Raw genomic sequence first — 15,028 nt, forward strand, 5'->3', positions numbered from 1 at the left:
CTCTGTGGTGATAGAACTGTTCTGTACCTTGATTATATCAATGTCAACATCCTGGTTGTAATGTTATGCTATGGTTTTGTGAGATACTGGCCACTGGGAGAAACCAGGTAAAAGATATACGGAATCAGTCTATACTATTTCTTAGAACTGCATGTGAATCTACAATTATCTCAAAAGGAAAGATTTAACTGGAGAGCGACAGTAACAGTATAAGCAATTAAACAAAACAGGAACCCATGAGTTCATACTGGTATAAATGAGTGAATAAATTAGAAAAAAAGTTTCTCACAGAAGAATGCCAGTATGTTTTGAAAAGAGAATTAGAAATTCATCATTTGGCAACTATCAGAATAATAATTAATTCATCCAAGAAATATCAATGGATGCTAAAACTAGACATTAAAATTTGATGAGGAACAGGATACTCACATAGTCCCAATTTCCTCTCTACAGGGTGCTTATTACAAAGGAAAAAATGATTGAGGGTGTGTGTGCAACAGGTATCTGTTTTCTTCATAGTGGACAAACCTAGTAGACACCACCTTAACTGCATAATCAAAGTATCTAATAGGACAAATCAACATGATGTGCTGTTGGATGGGATGTGGTCAGAAGAACTACAGCAGCATTTCTGTCTTGTTTTGTCAAAGATAAATGACCTAAATACAATTTAAAATGTCAGACAAGCCAAGTTGAGAGACACTCTAAAAAATGACCTGTGGTCTTTAAGTGACAAGGTCATGAAAGTCAAGAAAAAACTTAGAGACCATTGAAGATTTAAGAAGACTCAAAGAGAGATAATACAGCCAGCCAGCTTGGACTAGGTTATTTTGCTATAATGGACATTATTGGACAAATTGATGAAGATTGAGTGGGATCTGTGAATTAAATGGTTGTTTCTGTATCAATGTTAATTTGACTTTAATAATTGCATTGAGGTTATGAAAGAGAATGTCCTTATCTGTAGGAATTACATAAGAAAGTATTCAGGGGTGATGGGGCATCATGTTGGCAATTTATTCACAAATATCTGTAAATTTGGTTAGCTTCTCCATAAGTTCCAAAATACAAGTTATCTTTAGCATAAAAAATTGGGTTGAGAATTCTCTCTGCAGGCTAGATTAAGGAATCTTGTGCGCAATTTCTCCTTCTTCCTCTTCTAATGAACATCCATAGTCAAATGAGGATAGCATGATTGAAAATGGAATCTCCTAAATCAAGGATTGGCAAACTTTTTCAATAAAGGGCCAGAGAGTGAATATCTTAGACTTTGAGGGCCATTATAGTCTCTGTTGCAACTACTCCACTCTGTGCTAGTATTTAATGGTACAAAAGCAGTCATAGGGAATTAATAAACTAATAAGGATGGCCGTATTCCAATAAAACTTTATTTATGGACATTGACATTTGAATTTCTTATAATTTTCATGTGTCACAAAATATTTTCCCAACTATTTAAAAATTTAAAACCTGTTCTCAGCTCATAGGTCATACAAAAATAAGTAGATTCGACTGATGTGCCTTAGTTTGCAACTCCAGCATATTTTCAAATGATCATTACATGTCACATCATTGAAGTTCATATTCAGTTATAAAGCTCATATTCATAGACTATTTGCTAATAATTTATGATTTAAGTTTATAATTTAATAATATGCTAATAGTCTGTGAATATGAGCTTTATAAGATTAAGGGAAGAATTAGAGAATTTGCTCTCAGACTATACAAGATGCAGGTGAATGCTAGAACATGAACAGACCCTGTTTAGGAAGATTAACAATACATCCTGGCTCCTAGTTACATACACCTCTTTTATCATGTAGTGTCCAACCTCGTTCACAAACCACCCATTCTAAACCCACAAATAATCCCTAATTCTTACGGGGTTTGGAATCAGGTGAAGCTTAGTTGGTATGAAACAATTAGCACTTTGTTTCAAAAGCTCTTTTCATTAAAATGTTCTATTTACTTTGTTATAGTGAAGGCATGTGATAAAAGAGGTGTTTCTACAGTTTTTAACCTAGCATGAGTGCATACTCTCGGTTTTAAGGGAAGGAGCTAGAAGCAGTATATAATTTTTCAGAAGCTGAGAGAATTCTGGAGTAAATTAGAAGGAAGATGAACAGTGGAACCTAAAACAATAGCTAACTGGGAAGGAGAAAAGGAAGGCTGATAAGATTCATTAATTGTATGTTAGCTGTGGTTTTAGGTCTTAAAAATTATGGTTTCACTAATTTCAAAAGAGGAATATGTGAGGGGTGGCTAATTTGTAAAGAACAATTCAAAGACATTTGATTTCTAACAATCTTATATCCACTGAAAATTAAAGGTTCAGAATTCTCTTCCAAATCCTGAGACATTCACTTGAATAAATATTTTATCTTTTTCCAACACCTTAGTGATATACTGAAAATGTTATAATTGTTATATCATTGGAAGATATATATAACTTTTATCTTATTGGTTATTAAATCTATAAATAGAAATACTACTGTGATTTTATAAACTAGTGAGAGTGTTTCATGAAAGTTGTCAACATTTTTTGTAAAATCAGAGTTTTTCAAAAAGAAACTCACTCTAACAGTTATCCTGTTGAGGTAAAGTACCATCTTAATAAATTGTCTCCTCTCATGGAACATAAACTACTATCTTCCAGACACTGGCAAGATTTATTACTCAGATTGAAAAAAATCAGTTGGGGGTTGGGGGAGCACATGGTTGCTCCACCTCAGGGTTAAGCAGCCCTTGTAACAGAGAAATAAAGGAGGTCACAGCGGGAAAAACACCCATGCAAGGCAAGCTGGAAGACTCTCAAACAAGAGAAATAGCACTGACCAGAACCACACATTACCAAGCGCTGATTGAAAATGATTTATTAAAGTCCAATTAGTATGCTTTTCATTTCAAATAATCCATACAGCCTCCAGAAAAATATGCACATGCATAAAAGTCCAAGTTCATTTCTTTCACTTCCAATATAAAGTATTCTATATTTTGTAAAAAGTATGTGCAAACACCTTTCTGCTAATTGGGTCCCCACATTCTTTTCACTACGGGTACTTTACAAGTCTGCCCTCTGCTCAAACACTAACCGTGCACTGATGTCCTCCTTCCTAGACAGCCATTCATCTCCCAGATTTCTTTCTCTCAGACATCCTCCTGACCTCCCCTGACCTGCTTCACCACTGTGTTACTTCACTGGTCACTTGTTACAGCAAACTGATGCAACTACTACTCTACCTGGACAACGTATTAAACAGGTATCACCTAATAGGGCAGCAGCCTATTGGGGTGATTCCTGGAGAATACACAGTAACCAATCACATACTGACACACTCAACCCATTTGCTACAGATGGACCCAAACTAATTGATATGACAATCCTTTATTCACCCAGCACATTTGGTTTCTTTGAATTTTCTTCAATTTTACATTGCAGGTGTGGCTACCAAGAGCTGGATAACGAGTCACTCAAACAAAGTTTGGAATTGCGAGATATATTGGGATACCTTGATTCTTGAGACAGTTGAATGCTTCTAGTTGTTCTTGTCATATTAAAAAGTCACTCTCAACTAAAGTAACCACTGCATTTCTTTTGTAAAAAGGTCATTTGACTGGCTTTTCCTCACAACTGCCACCCATGCAGTGCAAAAGCAGGAAATCCCTTTTTATGAAAGGTGTAAGTAAAAGATGACATTTCACATTTTTTTAAAAAAAGAATCCTTCATGGGAATATGTCCTAATAATCAATTATATGGACAAAGTTTATGCACACAAAATTTCTGCAAAATGAAAATTAGAAATAACCTAAACAGCTAGCAACGTGGGAATGGTTAAATAAACTGAGCTGCATCCATTAAATGGAATATAATATAGCCATTAAAATTGTTTTTGTAAAATTTTTAATACCATAAGAAAATGTGGCAATTTTGCAATGAAAAAGATCTACTTATAAAACTGTTTACAGTATGATTCCAATTATGTAAAAAAGGTATACAATACATACATAGGCATACATGGGGGTTGCTTTTGAAAGGTGGTTCCTTCTGGGTTGTGATATTATCAGTAATAATTTTTGCTTTTTTATACATTTCTGCATTTTTCAAGTTTTCTATGATGAGTATATTATTTTACAAAGACTACGAAAACTTTCCTCTGATACACTGGTAATTAGAATGTACTTGGGTATTTTAAATATGTGGGAACAATATTACAGTGCTTCATCTTCTATGACTTTTTTGGAATACATATCACTTTGGCAAAAATTTACATTCCCTGTTTTAAACTTGTTACAACATTTTAATTAAACAGTTAATATTGTGATTAGAGCATTGTTTGCTTCATAACCTAAACAAATACTGGCTTTGAAGTCTAGGTTCTATTTCCTAGAAGATTTAAAATTAGTATCCTTTTAATCTTTTTAAGTAAGGCATACTGCATACATACATTACATGCATGCTTTCTAAACAAAAGACAATTCCAGCTTACAGTTTTCCTATGTGAGGGAAAAAATGGAATTATGGTAGTTTAAAAACAGTCCATAGTCTCATCCATCACAAACATGCTGATAGGCATAAACATGTTTATTAAGTGAAACGTATCCTTTAAAAATAAAAAAGGGAAGGCTGTATATAAATGAAGCTGTGGATTCAACTAGTCAGAATTTATCCTGACTTGCACCAAACCACACAAAATCTTTTTAAAGTCTAGTTAATGTAGTCTAAACGGACACTCCAGAGTCTGTTCTTGAATTCCATTGCAAGAGCTCCACTTCCTACTTTCAGAAGGGATGGGGATCAAGGTGAGGGTTGTCACATAAGCTAATTTTCAATATATATCAAGTCTTGTGGGGCCTAGGAACAAATACTGTCATTGGTTAGTGTTTAAGTACATGAGTTGACATTTCTCCTCTCTCACACCCCACCTTGCCCTGGCAATTGGGTAGGGGGAGACTGTTTATCCTCCAAGAGAGGACGGCTGGTTCCTCATCTCAGTTTCCGTTCTAAACCACGGAGTGGTCATTGCTGTGAACTCCAGCCAAGATGGTGTGGTTGAGGGAGGAAGCCGAGCGGTCTGAGCCTTCTGTGGGGCCGCTGGGGTTCTCACTGCGTTGGCAGCAGAGGATCTGCCTAAAGGTGGCGCTCATTTCTTTGTCGCGGTAGGAGTAAATGATGGGGTTCATGGCAGAGTTGAATTCAGCAAGGAGAAGGAAGAATTTCTCATAGGCCAGCACGTCGCACTGCGGACAACACACGTCTAGAAGTAACAAAACCAATCCAGGAGTCCAGCAGATGATAAAGGCCCCTACAAGGACAAGGATAGGGATCAGGAGGATTTTTTAAAAAAGAATGAAAAAACATTATAAAACATGCAACCATAAAGTGAAATGATTTCAGTTCAATATAAAAATACTGAAGTTGGAAGCCACAAATCATTGTTGCAAATGAAATACTCATTTCCTGAGATAATCAGAAAAAATTTAACGATGGTCAACTTAAAATTTTATTTCGGACGTTACTAAAATCAAGTAATTATGAGACATTGATGATTATTATTTTGAGCAAAACACAAAGAGTTTGATAAGCAATTGAGATATGAAAAACTGCATAAGCACTAATGCAAAAGATAAGCACTAATGATTAAGTGTCCTTTAATGTTTAATTAAGGCATAGTTTCTGGATTCAGGTTATCTGGGCCCAAATCCTTGTTGGACATGTAATGAACCGGGTGAACTTAGGCAAACTATTTTCTTTCCTTAATTTTCCCATCTGAAAAATGCAGATGATTATATTTACACCTCATGAGGTTTGTTATATGGATTAAAAGAGTGTTAAGGAAATAATCACTCAATCTGTACCTACAATAACAATAATATTACCTGCTGAGTAGCATGGACCTGTTTGGAAATTGTGATTTTCAATGATAAGATCTATGTTTTATTTTTATTCAACAACTACCTACATAGTGCTGTCCTATATGCTGTACCAGTAATAACTCATTGAATGTTCACAGTAGCCATATGACATAGAAACTAATATCCCCATTGTACAGGTGAAGGAGCTGAGACCCAGAAAGTTTACATAACTGGCTCAAGGCCACAGTACTGGAAAGTAGAAAAATCCCAGAGTTTCTGCTCTTAGATGCTGCCTCCAGAGTTAAAGCTCTAGAAAATATTACATTTCTACTTCTTGAAAATGATAACATTAAATATTTTAAACCAAATTTAATGTTTTAGATATTTTATTAATTTAGATCAATTTTGTTCTCTTTCTTCCCCCAATTATTCTGAATCATTACAATTTTACTATAAGAGGAATTAAAATATAGATGATATGCTTAATTCTATTTCATTTAGTTTCTGAAATCACTCATCATTTGGATCCCAGGAAAATGGAGGTCATAAAATAGCATTAAAACCTACCACTGTGTTACTCCAGACTCTGTTGGGGATCTTCTACTGAAAGAACATGAGCCAATAGCGGTGGGCACCACTGTGTCCCATTACACCTCACCTAATGGGCCCCATATGTGTAATCAGGCAGGCTACATATGTGTAATCAGGCAGAGCGGAAGTAGGGGCAATTCCAGAAGGGCATTTGCATCTTCAGATTTAAATGGCACTGGCTTTGGTGGATGCAGGCTTGGACTGGGGTCATGGATTTGGTCCAGCCTCAAGGAATTAGTTTCACAAAATGTAAACAAATGAGATTTAGTCTCCAAACAGCCCACTTTTGAATCTGAGCTTTCTTTTGTGAAACTTTTCAGCAGGGAAATGAAAATAAAGGAGAAAAGTACCCCCATAAAGCTCTTTGTTCTACAACACAAATGTGTATTGGTTTTAAACTGCTGTTCACTTTGAAGATTGGCCAAGGTACTTCATTTTCTAATAAATACAATACCTTAGACTTTCCTTGGAGAGAAAAAAAATATTTCAAATATCAGGAGATAATAGCCAAGGAGCGATTTGAACTTCAATAAAAATGTTAATAAAGCATTCATTCCAAGTCCTTGAATTTCCTTGCTTGAAAATCACTCAGAAAGCTAAACATAAAGGAAAATCAAAGGAATGCCTCTTGGGTTTCAGAAATAATGCATTATTCATTGAGAAGCCAGGAAGGGAATTATTCTCAGGATGGAAAATGCTTGGATGGAAAATACATGGTCCCATTATGCCATTTACTTGGAAACTAAAAGCACATAGGCCCTTCATGAATGGAGCAGCATTCTTTCAAGTTTCCTTTCCCCTTTCTTTTATCAAAGCTCTAATTGAGTTCAAATTCAGAACTTGATTAGACACAAGGAACATGCATGTCAATAGCTAGATTTTAAATAAAATGATCTTTTTCTCCCTTCTGGGCAGCAGAAGGGAATATCTTTATTCTGACATACTTAAGCTGCTTAACTTTGTTCAAAAGTGAGAGAATTCAAATACTGTCATTTGTTTATAATTTCTCCCAATGTTAAAATTTAAAAGGTGTAAGATCTTTCCAGAAAGGGACCATGAGCCTTACTTTTAGACCAAGAAATGCAAGGAACCCTGCTAGACTGAAGGCAGGAAGTGGGAAACACCACAGCCTGACACAGGAGCTACTATGTATGGATGCTTCATTGAGGAACCTACAGTCCTCTCCCTTTTTCTCTTCACTGAAAGGAACTGGTTTTTGTACTAGGATTAGGCCCAACCACACAGTCCCAACACTCTGTATTTGGATCTTCAAGACTCAATCCAATCATTTCAGTGACTCATAGCACAGGCCTCAGAAATCAACATCTAAAACCAATCACATGGAAATTCCACGCCCCCTCCCCCTCCTTTCTATTTCACAGAGGCCTCAAGGATCAAACTGACCAAAAGATGAGGATGCAATACAGAAAAGGAAAATGGGGGCTGGAAAATTGCAAGGGATGAGGCTCCTAACCCATAATGAATGGATATTCTGAAATAAAGTTTGCTCAAATTAGGGATTTCCCCTTGAGCTTCTGAAAACAATAATAAACCACATCTAAACTCCTTTAATAATAGGGAGCTTCAAGCCTGTAATCCCAGCACTTTGGGAGGCCGAGACGGGCGGATCACGAGGTCAGGAGATCGAGACCATCCTGGCTAACCCGGTGAAACCCCGTCTCTACTAAAAAAATACAAAAAACTAGCCGGGCGAGGTGGCGGGTGCCTGTAGTCCCAGCTACTCGGGAGGCTGAGGCAGGAGAATGGCGTGAACCCGGGAGGCGGAGCTTGCAGTGAGCAGAGATCCAGCCACTGCACTCCAGCCTGGGCAACAGAGCGAGACTCCGTCTCAAAAAAAAAAAAAAAAAAAAAAAAAAAAATAGGGAGCTAACCATTATTCAGTCAGGTTACAGTACTTGAGATGTGCATTGTGGACCCTATCAACATGTAATCTATAGAGTCCAGTGTACACCTGAAAGACAGGTTTATAAGAGTTAAAACACCTCCATCTCAGCACCTGTAAAGTGGAGAAATAATAGCTCCCTGCCTACTCCACATGGCACAGTGAGGATCAAACTTGGATATAACTTGTAAAAGCCCTCTATAAACTGCATATCTACCTGACCACCATGACTTATGTGAGTGGCACAGACTTGTGGCGGCTGCTGTTACAGAGCCCTAGGACAGATTCTCCAAGGGCAGAATGCGAAAATGTGTTTTGGACAAGGAAGAGCTGGCATGTCAAAAGGCTCTGAGACAATACTATCCTGATTATAAAGAGATTCCTAGGACTTGCAGTTGGGTATGAAGAAGATAACAAGAGGGAATAGAGAGAGAACACAGGGAAGCATGTAAGCCTCAAATCTTTCTGGAGGTTCTCATGGGTCAATGCCAACACTTAGCAAGATGGGGAATGAAATACAGTACTCAGTAGTCATAGTGTTTTGATTAGTTTGTATATTTCCAGCACATTTCTGATAGAAGAATCCCACAAACCCAGGCACAACACCGATGAACAGTATGCAACAGTATGAAAGAGGAAGGGCCTGGTGTGGGAGCTCACGCCTGTAATCCCAGCACTTTGGGAGGCCGAGGCGGGTGGATCATCTGAGGTCAGGAGTTCGAGACCAGCCTGGCCAACAATAGTGAAACCCCATCTCTACTAAAAATACAAAAATTAGCCAGGCATGGTAGCGCACACCTGTGGTCCCAGCTGCTTGGGAGGCTGAGGCAGGAGAATCACTTTAACCCGCTAGGCAGAGGTTTCAGTGAGCCGAGCTCATGCCACTATACTCCAGCCTAGGGGACAGAGCAAGACTCCATGTCAAAAAAAAAAAAAAAAAAAAAAAGTAAGAGGAAGTACAAGTAGTTTATGGTTATTTATTGTAAAGTCAGAAACAGAAGAAAAATCAGAAGATAAGATGCCCAAGGTCACAAACGTCTTGTATATCTGGCTGAGATATTTGAAATTTGTCCAGTCTAGCATACATTCTCAACCATAGCCACATATTACAATAGCCTGCAGAGCTTCTTTAAAAAATAGAGACCTTCATCCACCCCTCTCACTGTGGGATTGTAAACTCATTGGCCTTACTGGTCAGATTTTCATTTAAGACACAACATTGGTGACAGAGTGGAAGAAGAAAATAAAGTAAAAGCAAAACTATTTCCAAATTCCAAAAGAGAAATAATGAAAGCCAGAATCAGGGCAGCAGAACTGGGAAGAGATATAGAAAGACTGGAGAAGTATTTAGGAGAAGGACTCCATGAGATGGATGAGACAGAGAAGTCTAGAATGACTTCTAAATTTTCCCTTTGGTTGAAGGAGGAAACACAGGAGAAAAACTTGATTGGCGTTTTGTTAGGGGAGGTAAGGAGAAGAGAGCTAATGAGCTGGGTTCAGTATGTGTTTAGTTTGAGGTACCTGCAAGACATCAAATGGAAATGCCTTAATTACATCTAAATAGGCTCATGGCAATTTGTGTCATGGGAAACTGTCTCTCAGAGTGCTGAACAAAAGTGGTTATATTCTCCGGGATTTGCCAATATTACAAGTAACATGGGGCGGAGGATATTCAAAACAGATCTGTGGGTTGTCCTTCCTTGAACAAGCTTTATTCCCCCCTGATGCATCTGTCAAAGCAATCCGTGAGAACCCCAATGCCCACAAAGATGGAGGGAGAGGTGCTGGAATGCAGACGCAAAAGGCAGGAAGGAATGAGGCTGTTTTGGAACAACAGGTCACAGCTGCAGATCGAGATCATATTACCACACCTTCCCTCAAATCTACACAACCTCATCAGCTGAATAATGCTTACCATCTGGTCTCACAATTACAGTCTTTTTTTCTAGAATGACTTTTTCCTAACTAGTTGAACTTTGCTTACATATGGAATGCAAGAACCAAAGTTAAAGAGGAAAACAGTCCTTGCCAGAGAAGACCTCTAGAGAGAGTGTCCAAGATTTTTGATGAAAAACACAGAAAGCATTTCCAGTCTGGCTGGCAAAGTTGTGTTTTTACAAAAGAACCAGACATCCCACAGATCCAAAACAAGTCAAGGTAAATCAATTCTACATCAGCACTGTGCCCAAGGTGGCCTCACTCTTCTTGTTTTTCAAATGAGGATCCCAGAAACAGTCCTATCTCAGAGACCTGGGGTGGGAATCAAGGGAGAAAATAGGTGAGTGCCTACGTTTCTTTTTCTGTTTTCCCTAAATTGTTTATTCCCTCAGGTCAGGCAGCTTGGTATCCCAGAATCTAATCAAATTTTAGTTCATCTCTGTAGTTATATTGTGATTTCTGCTATTAAGATACATACATAATACATAGTTAGCTAGGAAATCCTTCCATGCTATGTATCTTAACAGAGCCTATGTCAGAAAAATAGGCCACAGATGCAAAGCTTATTCTTCCTCAATCTCGCAGTTAAGGGTTCATTATAATGGGGGTATATGTGGATGGCTTTTTGAGATTAACACTTTTTCTAAAAGAGTAACTCAGATTAATTATAAAATATTTTTTCCTGACTATTGAAACTTTGTAATTTAACTGAGATATCTCCAAAATATTATTGTTCTATGTTATTTCCACCCTGATACCAATTTTACTCCATATAGTTTGGTGTTCAACACTGCCATTCCTTCCTGGTCACAGCACATGTTGCATACATTTAAAGTGTCACAATTTCATTTACTGTGTGATGTGCTCTAGTATTTTCATTGCTCTTGAGAGCAACATTTATCTTTTAGAGAAGGATAATAACACCATACAGAGCTCTAAGGCAAGCAGAATACTCATTATGTTCTCTTTTTAACATTCCTGGGTGACAGTTTTAGCTTCATTAGACTCTCCTGATCACCACAATGTTACCTTTCCTGTACCCAAGAGAATGCCAAAGCTGCCTTTCCTCTGGCATACTCTCCTTAAGTAGTGTGTATCGCACACGTACAAACTCCATACCCTCCAACAGACTCTAACTCTCATCCTGCAACTGTACATTGGAAAGTCCACATTGAAATAACTTGTATGCTAGTGCCATTCTTACAGACCATTCAGGTGCTGAAAAGCCAGGAGAAACCACTTCTCCACTGCTACCTCCCCTAGACAAGTGAGCAATACCTTTTATCTGCCAATTGCAACAGGCTCTTGACCAATTCCTCTTCCTCCACACTGCTTCCCTAAAGTCCAGCTTATACACAACAAGTATAAATCAATTTGCATTAAGTCACTCTCCTGCTTAAAACCCTCCAAAATCTTACTACTTGAAATCCTTACTGCTATCCATAATGCCCTACACATGACTGGCCCCTGCCACTTTCTTGGATCTCATCTCTTTCCACTCACTCCCCATTTACGAGGTTCCAGTCACACAGACCAAGCCCATTTCTGTCTCAGGATCTTTGCATTTATAGATCCATCTGCTCGGATTACTCTCTCTGCAGCTCTTTATGTCCATTTACTTATTAAATGTCACTTTCTTAAAAAGGCTATCCTTGGTTATCCTAGCCAAAGCAGCAGCCCACCACCATCACCATATTCTCCCATTTTATTATCACCACATCATGATATACCCAAATGACATATCTTTTATTTATACCCAAAATTATCGTATTTATTGGTTTACATGTTTATTGTTTTATCTTCCCTCAACAAGAATATTAACTTCATGAAGGAAGGAATGCTACCTCTTTCATATCTGTATCTCTGGAATCTAGAATATCGCTTGGCGACAGTAGACACTCAGTATCTTCCATTGGATGAATTAGCAAGTCATAGCTAAGCGCCTAGTACATATATCCCAAACAAGAAAAATTAATGAGTAGAAATGTCATTAAATTATGGGTGGAAAATAAACATTAACATCTACCGTGTGTAAGGTCTTTAAATGGATGCTATAGGACATTCAAAGGGGCATAAGGAAGACCCTAGAAGACCAAATTCTAGAATGGTGGAACAATTCCTACACACTTTTGAAGGTTCAGAATTTGTATCCTATAATTTTAACCTGTATTACCTGGCCGAATTCTTTTTAAGTGTGAGGGTTTTTAAAATAAGTGCACAGATAGATAATAAAAGTGCAAGCACATGAATGAGAACAAGAAGCAGCAATTTCCGGACAACTTCTGAGACAACGGGCAGGAGGAAGGAGTGGGGGACGGTGCTTTGGTTATATCTACAATTCTTTTCAGAGACCTGAAGCAAATTACATAAAATGTTAGCATGTTTGATTTTAATGTTTGGTAATTAGATGATTGTCACATTACTTTTTGTGTTTTTTATATATTTGACTCTCATTCAGATATTTATAAATTTAGAAATGTTAACAACAAGAAACTAGGAGCCTTGATTTTTCTTTTCCTATGTAAGAGGTAAGAAGAGCAGGTAGAACGGTAGAAAGTTTGCTGATAGTTTTGTCTTGTTTGGGGGCTACTGTAGATACTGAATTATATCTTGAATTTATTTTATTTTATTTTATTTTTTATTTTATTTTGAGACTGAGTCTCACTCTGTAGTCCAGGCTGGAGTGCAGTGGCTTGATCTTGGCTCACTGCAACCTCTGCCTCCCAGATTCAAGCAATTCTCTTGCCTCAGTCTCCTGAGTAGCTGGGATTAAGGTGCATACCACCATGCCTAATTTTTGTACTTTTAGTAGAGATGGGGTTTCACCATGTTGGCCAGGCTGGTCTTGAACTACTGACCTCAGGTGTTCTGTCCGCCTTGGCCTCCCAAAGTGCTAGGAATATAGGCATGAGCCACCATGCCTGGCCTATATCTTAAATTTTTTAAAGTATGTTTTTAAAATTTAAAGTTAGCCACTACTAAAAATAGATATTGGATGTACCACTCAAACCACAAAAGAAAGAAATATTTTTTAAAAATGAAGGAAGAACAAAACAGTTTGAAAAGAAAACTCAATTTATCAAAAGGTAGGAAAAGAAAAGATAGAAGCAAAAGCAAGGAAACGCACACACATAAATAGAATGTCAAGAATAAGCCCAAACATGGGACTAGACATCAAAATGTGATGCCCTTAATTCTCTTATTAAAAACAGATTCAACACCATGACTTTTGAACAAATTTTTGTTTTCCCTTGAACTTCTGCTTTCTCTTTTTATTCTCTCTCTTTTGTTACAGATAAGAAACACAAGGTTTATTACAGCAGAAGCATACCACAGATGTATTTCCAACTTTTTAATTATACAATTTATCCCCAAAGACATTTCCTGCAGCCCTATGACTTACTAACCCAATCGAACCCATTGATTTCTAGGCCTGCTTCTCAACTTCCATTGGGGGTTGCTTATTTTACATACCCAGGTGGTACATTGCTTCTTCAAATGTACATCTTTTTTTTTGGAACCTCTTTTCTTCTCCCTCCTCCACCCCCATTTTCTAGAGTGTACCAAGAGCATTCTTTCTAGAAAGTTTGCATAAACTTAAAATCATTTTCTCTCAGAACACTGTCTTCTAGTATTTATTCTTACAGATGAGAAGTCTGATGTATGATTCCCATTCTTTTCGTGTAAAACACCTGCATAGTACATGTCCTTACTTACTTGCCAAGCTTTGTCTTGCACTGCATGTCTGCTTTCTGGACTTATTAGTTTTTCCATTCCTTTCAATCTATCGCAATCCCTCTAACCATGGGCCTTTGTGCGTGTTACTCTCTCTTCCTGGGATGTTACCTGCTCTCCTCACAATCTAATTCCTACTCACACGTTACTTACCGCTACTTCTGGGATGCCTTCCCTGATTAAGCCAAAAATCCCTTTGTAACATGCTCTTGGCACAATAAAACCCTCCATGGTAGAAGTTATCACAGGTGTAATTTATTTTTATTTATAGTGTCCCTTATCCGACTATTTTTACTCCATTGTGTCTATATTACCTAACAAAATTTTTGGCATATAGTAAGTGCTCTATAAACATTTGTTGAATGAATTTAAAAAGTAAGTGAAAGAAAGAACAAGGATCTAGTAAGCTAGCTACCTAGGCCATTAACCAAACATTTTTCTCATCCTCTCCTACCTGAAACTGTCACAACGTCTTTCATTAACTTTGGGAGATCACAAATATCACTAGAATATGATGTCTTGACTTTGCTCATAATTCTTGCTTTGCCCTTGATCGGCAATTTTATCTACAGTCTCACATTTGTCTTTAGATTAAGGAAATATCCTATTACTTTGACTACTTTTCTCTCCATTGTTTCTGTTCATTTGAGACTTCTTTTACAATGAATGTTGGATATTTGGGAATCTACATTTAAAAACTGATTGACCCTTGACATCTCTTAATTTTCCATTTATATTTTTAACACTTTACTTTTGATTTGGTATCCTGGGTGATATCCTGGATTTATTTTCAAGGTCAAATATTTGATTTTTAGCTACATCCATGTCACTACCTGGTAGTGACTTTCAGTTTGTCTGTTTGTTAGTAATGGATAAAGGAGGGCAAGTGATCAGATTTTTTTATTTTCAGGAACACTGTTCTCTGAATGATCATTTTACATAGTAATGTGTACTAATTTAGTCAACACGGTATCTTCTTGAATCTGTGAAGCTATTAATTAGAGTTT

At 37.4% G+C, this 15,028-nt stretch overlaps 1 protein-coding gene across 16 annotated transcripts in view; it reads right to left on the minus strand.

Moving 5' to 3' along the window:
- Nucleotides 1-2,858: 2,858 nt before the first annotated feature.
- Nucleotides 2,859-15,028, minus strand: part of LPAR1 (lysophosphatidic acid receptor 1) — a 168,027-nt gene continuing 155,857 nt past the window's right edge. For all 16 annotated transcript variants that reach the window (XM_007968445.3, XM_037983499.2, XM_007968444.3 and 13 more), the window contains one exon: nt 2,859-5,304. In XM_007968445.3, coding sequence (XP_007966636.1) covers nt 5,003-5,304 — 302 coding nt within the window. In that variant the 3' untranslated portion in view covers nt 2,859-5,002. The remainder of the gene's footprint in view (nt 5,305-15,028) is intronic.

The sequence above is a fragment of the Chlorocebus sabaeus genome, chromosome 12 (genome assembly GCF_047675955.1).
Source record: "Chlorocebus sabaeus isolate Y175 chromosome 12, mChlSab1.0.hap1, whole genome shotgun sequence".
Taxonomy (NCBI): domain Eukaryota; kingdom Metazoa; phylum Chordata; class Mammalia; order Primates; family Cercopithecidae; genus Chlorocebus; species Chlorocebus sabaeus.